This window comes from Ranitomeya variabilis, chromosome 2 (assembly GCF_051348905.1).
Source record: "Ranitomeya variabilis isolate aRanVar5 chromosome 2, aRanVar5.hap1, whole genome shotgun sequence".
In the NCBI taxonomy this organism is placed as follows: Eukaryota; Metazoa; Chordata; class Amphibia; order Anura; family Dendrobatidae; genus Ranitomeya; species Ranitomeya variabilis.
This window is the reverse complement of record NC_135233.1, coordinates 822,673,576-822,694,453: the sequence shown is the minus strand read 5'-3', so window position 1 is coordinate 822,694,453 and position 20,878 is coordinate 822,673,576. Positions and strand designations below refer to the sequence as shown.

The window sequence follows — 20,878 nt, the reverse complement described above, 5'->3', positions numbered from 1 at the left end:
CCACCGATACAGGGCAGCGGGAAGAGAGAGGCTAAGTGCTGAAATTGGTGAATCTTAAAAATGTGACATTTCTGGGGAGGCTGAGAGCTAGTGTTTGTAGCCATGAGGGGTCAATATCCATGGCCCCTTCCTAGGCTATGAATATCAGCCCGCAGCTGTCTGCATAGCTTTTTCTGGAATTTAATTATAAGGGTACCCCATGTCATTTTTGGGGGCTACCCTATTTTAATAGCCAGTAAACACTAAAAATACAGCTGTGGGCTCATATTCATAGCCTGGGGAGATCCATGGGTATTAACCCCTTCTTAGGCTATAAACATTGGCCTCCAGTCGCTGGCTTTCCCTCTCTGGATTGGAAAATTATGCGGGAGCCCGCAACATTTTTTCCCCCCAAAATAATCTTTTATTAATTACATACATGTCCTCTAATTTGCACACACACTATACTAATTGTATTGATCACTGACATATACAGTACATATCTAACTATTCTGCATCTACTTAGTGTATGTAAACCATGTCTTCTATCCTGTCGGCTCCAGCAGTGATTTTAGAGAGGCTGACAAATGAATTACCGGCTATTCTTCTATGTATCTCTCTCTGCAATATAAAGACTATATATATACAGTGTATATATATATATATATATATATATATATATATATATATATATATAACCATATGCAAGAAGAAAGAGAAGGCACTCACCGATCTAAATTTCCCAACTTTATTTCATCTTAATGTTAAAAAAATTCCATGGCCGGGGGAGTGAGGAGCGGAGTTCTTGTGAGCAGGGATAGACGACGGCCGTTTGTGCTTGCGCTTCCACGGGTCAGTATTTTGTTAACATGAAGATGAAATAAAGTTGGGAATTTTAGATCGGTGAGTGCCTTCTCTTTCTTCTTGCATATGGTCATGGATTTTCGTGTATTTTCAGAAGAGCACCTATGATCTTGATGCATGGCTGATGCTAGGACTATTATTCATTAATACCTGAACCCGAAATTTTTGGATAACCTCGTTTCACAGACAGTGCCGTTCGTTTTTGGTCTTCTTGGCGTTATATATATATATATATATATACACACACCCACTAGCTATTGAACCTGTTCTACGCCCGGGTGGCGAGCATTTGTATTGGTATATGGTCTCCATCCTGGTATGCGCCTCTTCCATCCTGCCCCCTAATCTTGTCATGTGCTGCTACCATCTTGCACCCCCATCCTGTCATACGCTGCTCCCATCCTGCGCCCCCTTCCTGTCATGTGCAGCCCCATCCTGTGCCCTCATCCTGTTTTGTGCGCCTCCATCTTGTCATGTGCTACTCTTTTCCTGTGCCCTCATCCTGTCATGTGCTGCTCCCATCCTGCGCCCCCATCCTGTCATGTGCTGCTTTCATCCTGCGCCCCATCCTGTCATGTGCTGCTCCCATTCTGCGCCCCCATTCTGTAATGTGCTGCTCCCATCCTGCGCCCCCATTCTGTCATGTGCTGCAACCATTCTGCGCCCCCATTCTGTCATGTGCTGCTCCCATCCTGTGCCCCCATTCTGTCATGTGCTGCTCCCATCCTACGCCCCATTCTGTAATGTGCTGCACCCATTCTGCGCCCCCATTCTGTCATGTGCTGCTCCCATCGTTGATGGCCCCCATAAGATGCTCCATAGCATAATATGCCCCGTATGCTGATGCTGCGATTTCAAAAAAAAAAATGACAGACTCACCTCTCGTCGCTGGGCGCCGAGTGCCTAAGCAGGCGGGAACACCAGCGCACTATGGGGGTCAGGTGCTGGAGTCGCCGCTGGCTAAGGCCCCCGGTGTAACAGCGTGTCCCTCCCCCGGCCTGTGTCCCTGGACTGCTATGTAATCAGGCTTGAGTCAACAACCAGAAGGGGGAGCTTTCCCTCATGGAGGGATGGATCCCAGGACACAGAACAATAGACTCATGTGTTGGCTGATTCAATTGTGTGGTGACTTGCGAAGGGCTGGGATCGTATGCTGAGGCGAGATCCTGGTGCCCGTGTGTGGAGGATTAAAAGCTGCCACGTGGAATGGTGTTGTGTCCCTCATCTGCTGGATCCAGTAAACCCATCCCAGGATTATTTTTCTTTTGCCTGGCTTCGGATTGCCAGGTGGCGCCCCCGGATCTGCTCCCTTTGTGTGGACTCATTGTAGACTAATTACGGACGCTGCAGAATTACTTTGATTTGTGTTGTCCCAGTTCCCTGTTCCGATAAATTTTATTGGATTGATTACTGGCGTGGTGTCTCTTCCTGCTCTGTCGCATGCCCCGTCACACCCGGCACTTGCGATATTCACCTGTCTCTGTTCCACCGCCGCGCGCCACTCTGTCATCCGTGTCCTCTGGCTGTGACTGTTGAGGCAGGGGGCGCGCACTGACCACGTCATCGCGCCCTATGACCTGAACGTCACAGCCAGAGGATGCGGAAGACCCGGCGGTGGAACGGGGACAGGTGAATATAGCATGGCTCACCCTCCCCCTTCATACTCACCCTCCTGGTGCGTCTCTGCTTCTCCGTTGGAGATAGCGGTATGCGTTCAGTGCTTACTCATACCGCGATCTCCTGGGCCACAATCCTCCTCCCCGGATGCGTCACACTGTGGGATCCAGACTGTGCAGACGCGTCGCGCTTGCGCAGTCTATAAAGGCTTTGGACAGAGTGACGCTATCAGCGTTATAATATATATATATATATATATATATATATATATATATATATATACAGTATATATATACTGTATATATGTATACACACACACACACCACACATTTATTCTATGTGTATATCTCTATTCTATCGTAATCTAACCTGTCACTCTGATTAAAATGTACGTGGCTGATCATTTGCCGGCTTTTAATCTATCTTTCTAGAATATATACGGTATATACATTTTGAAGAATATTACGTTTTAAAACTATGTGTAAATGATTAATAACATTTCTGTATGTAAAATCTCATGTTAAAATCGCACTGCAGTCGGATGTAGATCGGGTGTTAGGTGTGAGAAGTCAGATTGTACTCGCACAAAAAACGCCTGACACTCACATGACACTTGCATTGCACTCGTCAGACTTTCCTGCAATAAATAGGACCAATTTTTAAATCGCTAGTGTGTCTCCAGCCTGTGTATGTCATAGTGGTGTGAGATCAGTGGCCAAGGTCATTTAACCCCTTAAAATTCAGTTACTTATTCAAATCATTAAAATCAATGCCAACTTTGATGCCAATTCTCACGGCCAGAACCCATTTGGGAAAAGCTAAAGTGACATGAATTTCATGCAGGGCATCAAAATGCATGTAATAATGGTGTCAGATCAGTGGCCCAAAGTCATTTAACCTCTTAAAAAATCACTTACTTATTCAAATATGTGAAAATGGGCTGTTTGCCCACTTTGATGCCAGTTCTGATGCCCAGTACCCATTTGGGCCAGGCTGAAGGGACCTGGGTTTGATGCAGGGCATCACTGTCTGTGTATTTTAAGTGTCAGATCAGTGGCCCAAAGTCATTTAACCCCTTGAAAACACCAGTTGCTTATTCAAATCTGTGAAAATGGGCTGTTTGCCCGACTTTGATGCCAATTCTGGTGCCCAAAACCCATTTGGGCCAGGCTGAAGGGACCTGGGTTTGATGCAGGGCATCACTTTCTGTGTATTTTAAGTGTCAGATCAGTGGCCCAAAGGCAATTAACCCCTTAAAAACATCAGTTACTTATTCAAATCTGTGAAAATGGGCGATTTGCCCACTTTGATGCCAGTTTTGATGCCCCGAACCGATTTGTGCCAGGCTGCAGTGACTTGGATTTCATGTGGGGCATCAGTAGTTATGTAAATCAGGTGTTAGATCAGTGGCACAAAGCTATTTAACCCCTTAAAAATAGCTGTTACTTATTCAAATCTGTGAAAATGGGCGATTTGCCCCCTTTGATGCCAGTTTTGATGCCCAGAACCCATTTGTGCCAGGCTGAAGTGATTTGACTTTGATGTGGGGCATCACTAGGTATGTAAATCAGGTGTTAGATTAGTGGCACAAAGGCATTTAACCCCTTAAAAATAGCTGTTACTTATTCAAATCAGTGAAAATGGTCGATTTGCCCCATTTGATGCCAGTTTTGATGCCCAGAACACATTTGTGCCAGGCTGGAGTGACATGGATTTCATGTGGGGCATCATTAGGTATGTTAATCAGGTGTTAAATCAGTGGCACAAAGGCATTTAACCTCTCAAAAATAGCTGTTACTTATTCAAATCTGTGAAAATGGGCGATTTGACCATTTTGATGCCAGTTCTGATGCCCAGAACCCATTTGTGCCAGGCTGGAGTGACATGTATTTCATGTGGGGCATCAGTAGGTATGTAAATCAGGTGTTAGATCAGTGGCACAAAGCTATTTAACCTTTTAAAAATAGCTGTTACTTATTGAAATCTGTGAAAATGGGTGATTTGCCCAATTTGATGCCAGTTTTGATGCCCCGAACCGATTTGTGCCAGGCTGCAGTAACTTGGATTTCATGTGGGGCATCAGTAGGTATGTAAATCAGGTGTTAGATCAGTGGCACAAAGCTATTTAACCCCTTAAAAATAGCTGTTACTTATTCAAATCTGTGAAAATGGGCTATTTGCCCCCTTTGATGCCAGTTCTGATGCCCAGAACCCATTTGTGCCAGGCTGGAGTGACTTGGATTTCATGTGGGGCATCAGTAGGTATGTAAATCAGGTGTTAGATCAGTGGCACAAAAGCATTTAACCCCTTAAAAATAGCTGTTACTTATTCAAATCAGTGAAAATGGGCGATTTGCCCCATTTGATGCCAGTTTTGATGCCCAGAACACATTTGTGCCAGGCTGGAGTGACATGGATTTCATGTGGGGCATCAGTAGGTATGTAAATCAGGTGTTTAATAAGTAGCACAAAGGCATTTAACCCCTTAAAAATAGCTGTTACTTATTCGCATGTGTGAAAATTGGTTCTCTGCCCACTTTGATGCCAGTTCTGATGCCCAGAACCCATTTGTGCCAGGCTGGATTGACAGGAACTTGATGTGTGGCATCACAAGGTATGCAAGTCAGGTGTCAGATCAGTGGCACAAAGCCATTTAACACCTTTAATACCATACCTCAGTGCCCACTTGGATGCCCATTTTTGTGCCAGCCTTCTAATATTTTTATCTGTTTTTAAGTGTATTCACAAGAGGGCACATGACCGCATAATATTATATACTTACAATGGTTTATTTTTATTGAAAAACCTGAAAAAAAACAGAAAATAAAAAATAGCCGAATAAGAAACTGAACGAATAAGAAACCAACTTCAGCATCGTCCCTCTGGTGAAATTTCTGGGCATGGATACACTCCCCTTCTCGGCATGTAGTCACTCCCCGCTGCTTTAATCACCCCCCTTTGCAGAAATGAAGACGCCCTGAAATTTCTGAGCATAGTAACGCCCCCCTCCCTTTGTCACGCCCCCTCCCTCACTATTGTGGTTTTAACCAGGCCCCCAGGTGCCATAATCACGCCCGTCCCTGAAATTTTCAGGCATGTTGCCGCCCAGAGCCCCGCCCAGAGCTCCTCTTCTCTCCACCCTGCATCTTCAGCTGTTGCTTGGCCGTGATTGGTCAGTTTGCGGCACGTGACTCCGTAGCCTCGCCCATCCCTACTATCTACGACATGCCGACAATTTTCAGAACACCGGGAGGCTGGACGCGCTCATTTTGAAATGGGCGCGTGTCCAGCCTCCCGGCTTGTGATTGGTTGACCGCGACGCAACCAATCACAAGCCGTGACGTCACGGGAGGCTGGACACGCGCCCTTTTTAAAATGAGCGCGTTTCCAGCCTCCCGTGACGTCACGGCTTGTGATTGGTTAATGGCGGCCATGTTGCCGGGACGCGGACCAATCACAGCAAGCCGTGACGTATTTTCGTCACGGCTTGCTGTGATTGGTCCGCGGCCCGGCAACATGGCCGCCCTGACCAATCACAAGCCGGGACTTCGCGTAACCATGTAAAAGCGGGAATTTTAAACAAACAACGCTGCCGGTTCCTGCGCTGAGGTCCCGGCTGCGTCGGACAGGTGAGTATAGCGATATTTTTTATTTTAATTCTCTATTTTACACATTTTAACATTAATGTTGTTCCGATACCCGATACCCGATACCACAAGAGTATCGGAATCCCGGTATCGGAATTCCGATACAGCAAGTATCGGCCGATACCCGATACTTGCAGCATCGGAATGCTCAACACTAACCACCAGGCTAAGAAACATATCCCTTTTAATTGGTTCTTGAGATACTTTGAAATAACACTGCAGATTTACAACATTTCTAAACTGGATCCACCACTGGAGGTTTTGTAGAAGAGCCATGTAACAGACCCACGTGGTACAGCGCCACACCTGTCTAAAGGTTATTTATGGTATTGCAGCTCAGCCCCCATTCATTTCAATAGAGTTGAGCTACAATACAACATGTAGAAAAGAGTCACGGTGTTTACGGACAAAAGCGGTGATGAATGTGTCTAAATCTAAACTCCTTTAACCCCTCTATTTACTGTTTATTAAAATTAAATGGGTGATGGGTAAGATGAAGGCCCACTGGGATGCAAGGGGCTTGGAGAATTAAGCTACTTTACAACTAATACAATTTGATTGGTCATAAGAAACTTAAGGCAGGGGAAGCCTGGAAAACAATGTACCGAGCTTACAGGGTAGGGCTGCATATTGGCACCACATAGAATAATTCATAAGTATTGACAGCTTAGGTTTAGCTGATTCATATACTCAGAGTTAAAGCATGACATTCGATTTAGTTTTCATTTCACAAATTAAAAGTACACATGAAAATAAGAAACTTTGTAATGTTGCGTATCAGAAAAATGTGCTTCTCTTAATACCAAAACTGATCAGACATTATCAAAATTCTCAATCCTGAGGTAAAATCTGTATTAGGTGAAGACAGCCTTTCCCTTTACTGAGATATGAGATGGCTGATTCTATCTTAAAAGGGTGAGGGGGGAAGGAGATCTGTCTCTAGCTCCTCCCTCCCTCCATATGTCTACCTAGAACTGTAACCATAGCAACTGCCATTTCCTGTTTCAGTAATGGGAAGTCTGCTTTCACTGAGTACAGATTTTACCTCAAAATTGAGAATTTTGATCATTAATGAACAATTTTAGCATAGAAGTAAGGAGATTTCTTCAATAAGATGCATTACAAAGTTGCTTATTTTCATATATTCAATTGACATATGAAATAAAAATTAAAATTACTAGTTGGCCTGTGCAAAATTTTCGCACATTGGTTGTCGGGGGTGCAGGCAATTTCAGGAAAATCAAGCAAGTCAAATGTTAATGTATTTAATGAGATGATGAACACAGAGAGGTATTTATATATGTAGATTGGTAATACAAAAAATTGGTTTGATAAGCAGAGGCTAAAAAAATGTCTTGAGGTTGTGGTGCCACCTGCAGGTTATTGTTTTTTTCTACAGGTTTCTGATAATGAATGTTTAAACTGTATTTATTGATCAAATTGTGAATGTGTGGTTTGCTTGTGCTTTTTCTTGCTGAAGGGGGCAAGTTAACTTTTCAAATGGTGTATTATTTGTGTATGTGGGGCAAAGTTGAAAAAGCAGTGCAAGTTTACAAATGTTTTTGCATATGTGAGTTACCTGAAGTGAAGTGTGCAATCCTCGAATTTGCCTGAAATAGGCTGGGCAAGCACTTCGGCAAGCTGGAAAGACCCCAAGGCAAATGCCACCTGCAAGTAATTTGACCTTTGAAATGGTGTATCATTTGTGTGTGTCTGTGGAGTATAAATGGATAAAGTGGGCAATTGAATAGGCAGTGCATGTTTACAAATGTGTTTGCATATGTGACTCACCTGCAGTGAAGTTTGCAATCCTCCAATATGCCTGAAATCGGCTGGGCAAGAAATTCGGCAAGCTGGAAAGCCCCCAAGGCAAATGTTAGGATTTGTTTGTGATGTCTGTAAGCAGCTTTATGGTAGTGTGCTTTGGGCTAGTGTGGTGCCACCTGCAGGTCATTTTTCCTTACTGCAGATTTATGAAAATTAATGTTTAAACTGTATTTTGTGATCACATTGTGGATGTGTGGTTTGTTTGGCTATTTTCTTGCTGAAGGGGGCAAGTTTACCTTTCAAATGGTGTATCATGTGTTTGTGTGGGTGCAGTATGAATGGAGATATAAAGTATTCACCGAAAAAATGTGTTTAGAAATAATATATAAGGATGATTACAATTTAATTATAAGAAATATTTGTGAAATTGTTTAACAGAATTCATACCATATAGTGAAAGTAGTTAATATCCATTAAGTCATTGCCACATTGATTTCAGATAAAAACTATTTTGATCAAACACTGTTTTTATTGATTAGTTTAATTGTTATTCAATTTAATATAGCTGGAACAAAACTGGGCTTTCTAATACTAATACATATAATACATTTTCAGAACCCAATTCTTTACTGGAACCCAGTTATTAAGTTGTTTCTATAATCATATTTCAATAAGTAAAAGTCTGGCAGACTTCCTTCCTTCCATAGAGCTGTTTAATTAAAGTAAATTACACCCTCATAACTCTAGTAATAAAATTTTGTAAATTATGTAAAATATTCTAAATGATATTCTGTAATGATTTTGCCCTTTGATAAATTTCTCCTAATGTGCATTAAGTAGCACCTTTCAGACCTTAACTTTGTATAATCTGCTAAAAGTTTACAATACATATTCATATATTTAAGGTTTTTTTTTATCAAAGTTATAGCAAAGTCACTCATTTTTAAGGATAAATAAATAAAATTGTATGCAAACCGGATGTGAAAAAATATATTAATATTTTAGGTTTCCTACTAAGATAGGTATTTGTCAAATTATTAAATATCCATAAGTGATAACTTGTTTATTGCTCTGTAAAACCCAATCCAAACGTAGAGGAAATAAAGCATGTCCATCACTACTTCTTTCATTGGCTACAGCACTGGTGCATATAGTCAAGTAAAGCACGCTGCAATCTTTGAGTTACTGTAGATCACCAAGATTTGTATAGTGAGACTGGCAAGACTTATCGACCCACAATCTTGGGACTCTGACTTTATCACAGGCCCAATACCACTTCTTACTACCTATTTATGCTTGGTCAATCTTATAAAGAAGGCAGAAGTGCATGCCCCTAGTGAAAAACGTATGACACCCCTTGGACTCACTTAAGGTTAACTCATTAGGTGTTTCAAAGTATGATTCAAAATACATCTACAACAGAGAGGCAAAAATTAAAAAGAAAAATACTTAATCCACTCTGCAGCCACAATGATTATTATTATTATTTATTTATATAGCACCCTTAATTCCATGGTGCTGTACATGAGAAAGGGGTTACGTACAGAGTTATATATATATATATAGTTTACAATAAACAAATTTACAATGACAGACTGATACAGAAGGGAGAGGACCCTGTCCTTGAGGACTTACATTCTATGGGATAATGGGGAAGAGACAGAAGGTTGAGGGTGCTGCAGCTCTGGTGGTGGTGAGGCGGCAGCTCGGATGATGGTGAGGCAGCAGAATGGTTATTGCAGGCTGTAGGCTTTCCTGAAAAGATGGGTTTTCAGGTTCTTTCTGAAGGATCCAAGGGTGGTGGCTAATCGGATGTGTTGAGGCAGTGAATTCCAGAGGATGGAGGATATTCGGGAGAAATCTTGGAGACCGTTGTGTGAGGAACAAATAAGTGTGGAGGAGAGTAGGAGGTCTTGGGAGGATCAAAGATTACGTGAGGGAAAATATTGGGAAATTAGTTCAGAGATATAGGGAGGGGACAGGTTGTGGATGGCTTTGTAGATCAGTGTTAGTAGTTTGAACTGGATTCCTTGGGGAACTGGGAGCCAGTGGGGGGATTTGCAGAGGGGAGAAACATGGGATTAGCGAGGAGAAAGGTGGATTAGCCGGGTAGCAGAGTTGAGGACAGACTGGAGTGGTGCAAGAGAGTTAGAGGGAGGCCACAGAGGGGGGTGTTGCAGTAATCGAGGCAGGAGATGATGAGGGCATGCACAAGAGTTTTAGTAAATTGTGGGCTGAGGAAGGGATGGATTCTGGCAATATTTTTGAGTTCAAGGTGACAGGAGGTGGCAAGAGTTTAGACGTGCGGTTTGAAGGACAGGGCAGAGTTGAGAGTTACCCTGAGTCAGCGGATTTCAGGTGCGGGAGAGAGCGTGATGCCGTTTACCATAATAGACAGATCAGGCAGGGGGATACGCAAGATGGGGGAAGGATGATGAGTTCGGTTTTGTCTACATTGAATTTTAGGAAGTGAGAGGTGAAGAAGGAGGATATGGCTGACAATGATATTGTGTGTCTAGTTCAACATGAAAGGCAAATGGTCCTATTTATTCCATATCATTGTATCAATCATGGTCTCAAGCTAGACATGGGCAAAGTAATTTCTATTGAATTGTATTTGTTAGATTTTTTGAAAGAACCAATATCAGATCTCACCAAAGTTGAGGCAATAGTGCGATTTACGTTTATGTGAAAAAAATTGGTGGTTTTGAAAATTCTGTCACCTGTGGTAGGCATTTATGTAACATGCCCCAATGTCTACATACAATATTGGCGATTTTTCCACTTTCCTCACAGAACGATGTTACAAAAGCAATACGATTAAATTCCCTTGCATTCATCTTTTTTTGGAGTAAATCTTCTCTTCTCATTACATCAACTTTGTTCTTTTGAGTTTTCAATAGATTTTTGGGATATCCTCTATCAGAGAACTTTTTCAAGGTCACCTCCATAGACTTTCTTAGTGAAAATGTTAAATATAGGAAAACAAGATGCATGCGGAGCATTGCGGAAGAAACGCTGCTTACACAACCGCAAATGTGAAACCAGCCTTAAACATGACATATTTTATTCAAGACAATATACACAAAGTATAGTGGCCGATCTTCACTTCAATAAGTAAAACCATTCCAAAGTTATTGTCCCTTAAAATTAAACATGTCAGACTTGAAATTTGGGCTGGGTCCTGATGTCCAAAATAAGTCACACTATTAGCAGGTTAGCAGGTCTTGGGTTTCACTCACTGAATAACCTTTGAGCTGGGCATAGGACAGAATGCACCATATGTACCCCTTTTACCGGCTTCCTTAAAAAATTACTTCACTGGAAAGAACACATCCAATGGTTTGTAGGCTGATGATCATTTTCTACATTAAAAAAGTCCAATACTTGTTGCTAAGCAATGACCTGAAATGTATTCAGTCCTCTTTATATCAAATAACATCAGTTAAAAATACCACCTGTTGTAAAATCAAAGAAATCCCAGGTATAAAAAACCTCAGTTTTTCTTATTCTGCAGTTTTTCTTATTCTGTTACTGTTTGAAAAGTAGAATAGTGATGTATCTTGTTCTATTTTATAACTTCTCTTTGTGATAGTGAATAACTTATAGACACTCATACAATTAATTTTAAAAGTTTAACCATGAAACTTTTTTGTTCTTCTAGCTGTAATGACAGTCCATGAAGATTTCTTTCTTTATAAAGCTGGTATCTACAAATACATAGGCATGAGTGAAAAGAAACATAGACATAAAGGCACACATTCAGTAAAGATAATTGGGTAAGTCATAGGTATTTTAGAAGTTGACTTCTTAATTTTATTCTATTTGCACAAACAATTGTGTTATACTCGTGTTTTAAAGTTTTTTTTTTACTTAAGTTTTAGGCCTAATAGAACAAATTTGTAATGTGATAAACGCAGAAATTGCATCATGGTAACATTTTATTTTACCTGTCAAGGAAGCAACTAAAGAAAGTGTTCATAAAGACTGTACCTAAATGTTATTTTGCCATCTGATACATTGATACTTCTAGACTGGAAAATATGTTTCCAAAAAATTACATTAAGACAAAGCGAGAATAATTTAAGAATATTTGAAGGATGCGCTTTGACATTTTAGGATAGCAACTTGGTTTTTAGAGGATATGGACTCAAGAAGAGTAGAATATGTTTGCATTAAGCTGTTAAAACGGAAGGAGACTGAAGAAATAGATAAAATAGAAAGAACACTGCAAATCATGAGAGCAGCAAAGAAAGAAGGTATAAAAAGATACCAATCAAGAACAATCTTAAAATATGTCTTTAGCACATAAAACGGAAAAACTAAATGAAACAGTACTGGACCAATAAAAGATTAAGATCATACAATAACTGATCCATAAGCAAGTTTTATGTATTTACACTTGCATACAGAAAATAAAAGGACTTTTATAGCATAGAGTGCTCAATAAATAGTGGAAAAGACCATACCAATAAAACACAAGAAATGACAATGTAAATTGTCAGGCACATCTAAATAATACATTAATGTATAAATAGCATCAAAATAATCTTTATCAACCATATACAATCATTAATACAAGGAAGACAAAATTAAAATTATGTAAAGCACACAACAGGGTAGAAAAAAGACCTTGGTGTCAGAAACTGCTGTGGTTAGACACAACCCATGCAACTAAGTCACACAAATTTTGGGATTCAGCACCACTAAACAGATGGTAAGTCAAGCCCAATCCATGAAAGTAGATAAAACATAAACACAGGTATATGCAGATAAATGCAAATAGTATGGCTATGTAAAGACAAACATTAATCGGGTAGATGATGCCACATCTAGCTATCTGTGAAAAATAAGAGTCCCACAAAAAGGCCAAAAGTACATCTATAGCTACCCCTCATGGAGGATGTGATAAATAGTCCCACATTTATCACAAACTATTAGATGTTGCAATTAGGGTTGAGCGAAACGGGTCGATCATTTTCAAAAGTCGCCGACTTTTGGCTAAGTCGGCGTCTCATGAAACCCGATCCGACCCCTGTGCTTGTCGGCCATGCGGTACGCGACTTTCGCGCCAAAGTCGCGTTTCAATGACGCGAAAAGCGCCATTTCTCAGCCAATGAAGGTGAACGCAGAGTGTGGGCAGCGTGATGACATAGATCCTGGTCCCCACCATCTTAGAGAAGGGCATTGCAGTGATTGGCTTGCTGTCTGCGGCGTCACAGGGGCTATAAAGGGGCGTTCCCGCCGACCGCCATCTTACTGCTGCTGATCTGAGCTTAGGGACAGGTTGCTGCCGCTTCGTCAGAAGCAGGGAGAGCGTTAGGCAGGGTCCACTAACCACCAAACCGCTTGTGCTGCAGCGATTTCCACTGTCCAACACCACCTTCGGTGTGCAGGGACTGTGGAAGCTATTTTTTTTTTTTTTCCCCTCAGCGCTGTAGCTCATTGGGCTGCCCTAGAAGGCTCCGTGATAGCTGTATTGCTGTGTGTACGCCACTGTGGAAACCAACTGCTTTTTTCAAAGCACATATCCTCTTGTTCCTTCCTTTCTGCACAGCTATCTTTTTTGTTTGTCCACACTTTTTATTTAATTTGTGCATCAGTCCACTCCTATTGCTGCCTGCCATACCTGGCTTAGATTACTGAAGGGAGATAGTAATTGTAGGACAGTCCCTGTTTTTTTTTTGTTTTTTTTGTGGGAGATTAAGATTGGCATTTCTGCTACAGTGCCATCCCTGTGTGTGCCATCTCTCACTGAGTGGGCCATAGAAAGCCTATTTATTTTTTCCGTGATTTGTGTTCTAAATTCTACCTCAACACAAAAACACTACATCAATCAGTGGGAGAAAAATATTGGCCTCAGTCAGGGCTTGTGTGCCACTGCTGTGTGTGCTATCTCTCATTCAGTGGGCTATAGAAAGCCTATTTATTTATTTATTTTTTTTCTTATTATTTGGTTTCTAAAGTCTCCCTGAAAAAAAAAAAAAAAACATAAAAAAACAGTGGGAGAGTAATATTGCTCTTTCAGCTTGTGTGCCAGTCTTGACTCCTGGGTGTGCCACCTCTCTCCCTCTCATTCAGTGGGCCATAGAAAGCCTATTTTTTTTTTTTTTTAAATATTATTGGGTTTCTAAAGTCTCCCTTAACCCCTTCACCCCCAAGGGTGGTTTGCACGTTAATGACCGGGCCAATTTTTACAATTCTGACCACTGTCCCTTTATGAGGCTATAACTCTGGAACGCTTTGACGGATCTTGGCGATTCTGACATTGTTTTCTCGTGACATATTGTACTTCATGTTAGTGGTAAAATTTATTCGATATAACTTGCGTTTATTTGTGAAAAAAATGGAAATTTGGCGAAAATTTTGAAAATTTTGCAATTTTCCAACTTTGAATTTTTATGCCCTTAAATCACAGACATATGTCACGCAAAATACTTAATAAGTAACATTTCCCACATGTCTACTTTACATCAGTACAATTTTGGAACCAAAATTTTTTTTTGTGACGGAGTTATAAGGGTTAAAAGTTGACCAGCAATTTCTCATTTTTACAACACCATTTTTTTTTAGGGACCACATCTCATTTGAAGTCATTTTGAGGGGTCTATATGATAGAAAATACCCAAGTGTGACACCATTCTAAAAACTGCACCCCTCAAGGTGCTCAAAACCACATTCAAGAAGTTTATTAACCCTTCAGGTGTTTCACAGGAATTTTTGGAATGTTTAAATAAAAATGAACATTTAACTTTTTTTCACACAAAATTTATTTCAGCTCCAATTTGTTTTATTTTACCAAGGGTAACAGGAGAAAATGGACCCCCAAAGTTGTTGTACAATTTGTCCTGAGTACGCTGATACCCCATATGTGGGGGTAAACCACTGTTTGGGCGTATGGCAGAGCTCGGAAGGAAAGGAGCGCCATTTGACTTTTCAATGCAAAATTGACTGGAATTGAGATGGGACGCCATGTTGCGTTTGGAGAGCCCCTGATGTGCCTAAACACTGAAACCCCCTACAAGTGACACCATTTTGGAAAGTAGACCCCCTAAGGAACTTATCTTGATGTGTGGTGAGCACTTTGACCCACCAAGTGCTTCACAGAAGTTTATAATGCAGAGCCGTAAAAATAAAAAATCATATTGTTTCACAAAAATGATCTTTTCGCCCCCAATTTTTTATTTTCCCAAGGGTAAGAGAAGAAATTGGACCCCAAAAAATGTTGTGCAATTTGTCCTGAGTACGATGATACCCCATATGTGGGTGTAAACCATTGTTTGGGCGCATGGCAGAGCTTGGAAGGGAAGGAGCGCCATTTGACTTTTCAATGCAAAATTGACTGGAATTGAGATGGGACGCCATGTTGCGTTTGGAGAGCCCCTGATGTGCCTAAACATTGAAACTCCCTACAAGTGACACCATTTTGGAAAGTAGACCCCCTAAGGAACTTATCTAGATGTGTGGTGAGCACTTTGACCCACCAAGTGCTTCACAGAAGTTTATAATGCAGAGCCGTAAAAATAAAAAATCATATTTTTTCACAAAAATGATCTTTTCGCCCCCAATTTTTTATTTTCCCAAGGGTAAGAGAAGAAATTGGACCCCAAAAAATGTTGGCCAATTTGTCCTGAGTACGATGATACCCCATATGTGGGTGTAAACCATTGTTTGGGCGCATGGCAGAGCTTGGAAGGGAAGGAGCGCCATTTGACTTTTCAATGCAAAATTGACTGGAATTGAGATGGGACGCCATGTTGCGTTTGGAGAGCCCCTGATGTGCCTAAACATTGAAACTCCCTACAAGTGACACCATTTTGGAAAGTAGACCCCCTAAGGAACTTATCTAGATGTGTGGTGAGCACTTTGACCCACCAAGTGCTTCACAGAAGTTTATAATGCAGAGCCGTAAAAATAAAAAATCATATTTTTTCACAAAAATGATCTTTTCGCCCCCAATTTTTTATTTTCCCAAGGGTAAGAGAAGAAATTGGACCCCAAAAAATGTTGGCCAATTTGTCCTGAGTACGATGATACCCCATATGTGGGTGTAAACCATTGTTTGGGCGCATGGCAGAGCTTGGAAGGGAAGGAGCGCCATTTGACTTTTCAATGCAAAATTGACTGGAATTGAGATGGGACGCCATGTTGCGTTTGGAGAGCCCCTGATGTGCCTAAACATTGAAACTCCCTACAAGTGACACCATTTTGGAAAGTAGACCCCCTAAGGAACTTATCTAGATGTGTGGTGAGCACTTTGACCCACCAAGTGCTTCACAGAAGTTTATAATGCAGAGCCGTAAAAATAAAAAATCATATTTTTTCACAAAAATGATCTTTTCGCCCCCAATTTTTTATTTTCCCAAGGGTAAGAGAAGAAATTGGACCCCAAAAAATGTTGGCCAATTTGTCCTGAGTACGATGATACCCCATATGTGGGTGTAAACCATTGTTTGGGCGCATGGCAGAGCTTGGAAGGGAAGGAGCGCCATTTGACTTTTCAATGCAAAATTGACTGGAATTGAGATGGGACGCCATGTTGCGTTTGGAGAGCCCCTGATGTGCCTAAACATTGAAACTCCCTACAAGTGACACCATTTTGGAAAGTAGACCCCCTAAGGATCTTATCTAGATGTGTTTTGAGAGCTTTGAACCCCCAAGTGTTTCACTACAGATTATAACGCAGAGCCGTGAAAATAATTTTTATTTTTTTTCTCAAAAATGATTTTTTAGCACCCAGCTTTGTATTTTTACAAGGGTAACAGAAAAAATTGGACCCCAAAATTTGTTTTCCAATTTGTCCTGAGTACGCTGATACCCCATATGTGGGGGGGAACCACTGTTTGGGCGCATGACAGAGCTCGGAAGGGAAGGAGCGCCATTTGGAATGCAGACTTAAATGGATTGGTCAGCAGCCGTCACGTTGCATTTGCAGAGCCCCTGATGTACCCAAACAGTACAAACCCCCCACAAGTGACCCCATATTGGAAACTAGACCTCCCAAGGAACTTATCTAGATGTGTTTTGAGAACTTTGAACCCCCAAGTGTTTCACTAAAGTTTATAGCGCAAAGCCGTGAAAATAAAAATTCTTTTTTTTTTTCACAAAAATGATTTTTTAGCCCCCAGTTTTGTATTTTTACAAGGGTAACAGGATAAATTAGACCCCAAAAGTTGTTGTCCAATTTGTCCTGAGTACGCTGATACCCCATATGTGGGGGGGAACCACTGTTTGGGTGCATGACAGAGCTCGGAAGGGAAGGAGCGCCATTTGGAATGCAGCCTTAAATGGATTGGTCTGCAGGCGTCACGTTGCATTTGCAGAGCCCCTGATGTACCCAAACAGTACAAACCCCCCACAAGTGACCCCATATTGGAAACTAGACCTCCCAAGGAACTTATCTAGATGTGTTGTGAGAACTTTGAACCCCCAAGTGTTTCACTACAGTTTATAACGCAGAGCCGTGAAAATAAAACATCTTTTTTTTCCCACAAAAATGATTTTTAGCCCCCCAAATTTTTATTTTCCTAAGGATAACAAGAGAATTTGGACCCCAGAAGTTGTTGTTCAATTTGTCCCGAGTACGCTGATAACACATATGTTGGGGTAAACCCCTTTTTGGGCGCACGGGAGAGCTCGGAAGGGAAGGAGCACTGTTTTACTTTTTCAACGCAGAATTGGCTGGAATTGAGATTGGACGCCATGTCGCGCTTGGAGAGCCCCTGATGTGCCTGGACAGTGGAAACTCCCCAATTCTACCTGAAACCCTAACCCAAACACACCCCTAACCCTAATCCCAACGGTAACCCTAACCACACCCCTAGCCCTGACACACCCATAATTCTAATCCCAACCCTAATCCAAACGTAAATGTAATCCAAACCCTAACCCTAACTTTACCTCCAACCCTAGCCCTAACCCTAACCCTAAACGTGACTGAAATACGTGTCACTAAAATACGTGTCACTAAAATACGTGGCACTGAAATACGTGGCACTGAAATACGTGGCACTGAAATACGTGGCACTGAAATACGTGGCACTGAAATACGTGGCACTGAAATACGTGATACGTGGCACTTAAATACGTGGCACTGAAACACGTGGCACTGAAATACGTGATACGTGGCACTGAAATACGTGGCACTGAAATACGTGGCACTGAAATACGTGGCACTGAAATACGTGGCACTGAAATATGTGATACGTGGCACTTAAATACGTGGCACTGAAACACGTGGCACTGAAACACGTGACACTGAAACACGTGGCACTGAAATACGTGGCACTGAAATACGTGGCCCTGAAATACGTGGCACTGAAATACGTGGCACTGAAATATGTGGCACTGAAATATGTGGCACTGAAATACGTGGCACTGAAACACGTGGCACTGAAATACGTGATACGTGGCACTGAAATATGTGGCACTGAAACACGTGGCACTGAAACACGTGACACTGAAACACGTGGCACTGAAATACGTGGCACTGAAATACGTGGCCCTGAAATATGTGGCACTGAAATACGTGGCACTGAAATATGTGGCACTGAAATATGTGGCACTGAAATACGTGGCACTGAAACACGTGGCACTGAAATACGTGATACGTGGCACTGAAATATGTGGCACTGAAATACGTGGCACTTAAATACGTGGCACTGAAATATGTGATACGTGGCACTGAAATACGTGGCACTGAAATACGTGGCACTGAAATACGTGGCACTGAAATACGTGGCACTGAAATACGTGGCACTTAAATACGTGGCACTGAAATATGTGATACGTGGCACTGAAACACGTGGCACTGAAACACGTGGCACTGAAATACGTGGCACTGAAATACGTGGCACTGAAATACGTGGCACTGAAATACGTGGCACTGAAATACGTGGTACTAAAATATGTGGCACTGAAATACGTGATACGTGGCACTGAAATACGTGGCACTGAAACACGTGGCACTGAAATACGTGATACGTGGCACAGAAATACGTGGCACTGAAATACGTGGCACTGAAATACGTGGCACTGAAATACGTGGCACTATGACTGTCAGAAAATGTTCATTAAACGGTTAGGGGTGAGGTTAGGGGTAGAGTTAGGGTTAGGGTTTGGATCCCTTTATCACCTTGATGGTGGTGGGTGGCTTTTCAGTGTGTTTTCTGTTTTTTTTCGATAAAAATGCATGCGTTTTTAACGCAAACAAACGCATGTGCTTAAAAACGCAAGAAAATACTGCAGGTTGTATTTCTGAAAATGAACGCATGCAGAAAAAAACCGCATGCGTTTGAAAACGCGACCAAACGCGTACAAAAAAACCGCATGCGTTTTCAATGTCAAATATAGGGAAAAAACGCATGCGTTTTTTTGTGCAAAAAACGCTGCAGACAAAAACGCAAGTGTGAAACCAGCGACGCTTTTTATAGCAAAAAAGTTTTTGCGTCTCCACATTTTGAGACCTATAATTTTTCCACATTTTGCTCCACAGAGTCATGTGAGGTCTTGTTTTTTGCGGGACGAGTTGACGTTTTTATTGGTAACATTTTCGGACACGTGACCATTTTTGATCGCTTTTTATTCCGATTTTTGTGAGGCAGAATGACCAAAAACCTGCTATTCATGAATTTCTTTTGGGAGAGGCGTTTATACCGTTCCGCGTTTGGTAAAATTGATAAAGCAGTTTTATTCGTCGGGTCAGTACGATTACAGCGATATCTCATTTATATCATTTTTTTATGTTTTGGCGCTTTTATACGATAAAAACTAAAATATAGAAAAAATAATTATTTTGGTATCGCTTTATTCTCAGGACTATAACTTTTTTATTTTTTTGCTGATGATGCTGTATGGCGGCTTTTTTTTTGCGGGACAAGATGACGTTTTCAGTGGTACCATGGTTATTTATATGCGTCTTTTTGATCGTGTGTTATTCCACTTTTTGTTCGGCGGTATGGTAATAAAGCGTTGTTTTTTGCCTCGTTTTTTTTTTTTTTTTCTTACGGTGTTTACTGAAGGGGTTAACTAGTGGGGCAGTTTTATAGGTTGGGTCGTTACGGACGCGGCGATACTAAATATGTGTACTTTTATTGTTTTGTTTTTTTTATTTAGATAAAGAAATGTATTTATGGGAATAATATATTTTTTTTATTATTATTTATTTAGGAATTTTTTTTTTTTTTTTGTTTTTACACATGTGGAAACATTTTTTTTTAACTTTTTTACTTTGTCCCAGGGGGGGACATCACAGATCATTGATCTGGCAGTGTGCACAGCACTCTGCCAGATCGACGATCTGCTGTGCAGGGCTGCAGGCTTACCAAGTGTCTGCTCTGAGCAGGCACTCGGTAAGCCACCTCCCTCCCTGCAGGACCCGGATGCCGCGGCCATCTTGGATCCGGGACCTGCGGCGAGGAGGGAGGTAGGAGACCCTCAGAGCAACGCGATCACATCGCGTTGCTCCGGGGGTCTCAGGGAAGCCCGCAGGGAGCCCCCTCCCTGCGCGATGCTTCCCTATACCGCCGGTACACTGCGATCATGTTTGATCGCGGTGTGCCGGGGGTTAATGTGCCGGGGGCGGTCCGTGACCGCTCCTGGCACATAGTGCCGGATGTCAGCTGCGATATGCAGCTGACACCCGGCCGCGATCGGCCGCGCTCCCCCCGTGAGCGCCGCTGATCGATGATGACGTACTATCCCGTCGGCGGTCATACGGGCCCACCCCACCTCGACGGGATAGTACGTCAAATGTCGGGAAGGGGTTAAAAAACAAAAAATACATAAAAAAACAGTGGGAGAGTAATATTGCCCTTTCAGCTTGTGTGCCAGTCTTGACTCCTGGGTGTGCCACCTCTCTCTCTCATTCAGTGGGCCATAGAAAGGCTATTTTTTTTTTTGGTTTTTTTAATATTATTTGGTTTCTAAAGTCTCCCTGAAAAAAAAAAAAAAAACATAAAAAAACAGTGGGAGAGTAATATTGCCCTTTCAGCTTGTGTGCCAGT

General features: G+C 41.8%; 1 protein-coding gene across 2 annotated transcripts in view; it reads left to right on the top strand.

Moving 5' to 3' along the window:
* TINAG (tubulointerstitial nephritis antigen) overlaps positions 1–20,878 on the top strand; it is a 284,737-nt gene that overhangs the window by 202,067 nt on the left and 61,792 nt on the right. The window contains exon 9 of one of the 2 annotated variants that reach the window (XM_077290016.1): positions 11,539–11,653. The exons of the other annotated variant lie outside the window; for it this stretch is intronic. Within the exon in view, the coding sequence (XP_077146131.1) occupies positions 11,539–11,653 (115 nt within the window). The remainder of the gene's footprint in view (positions 1–11,538; positions 11,654–20,878) is intronic. 2 annotated transcript variants of the gene reach the window in all.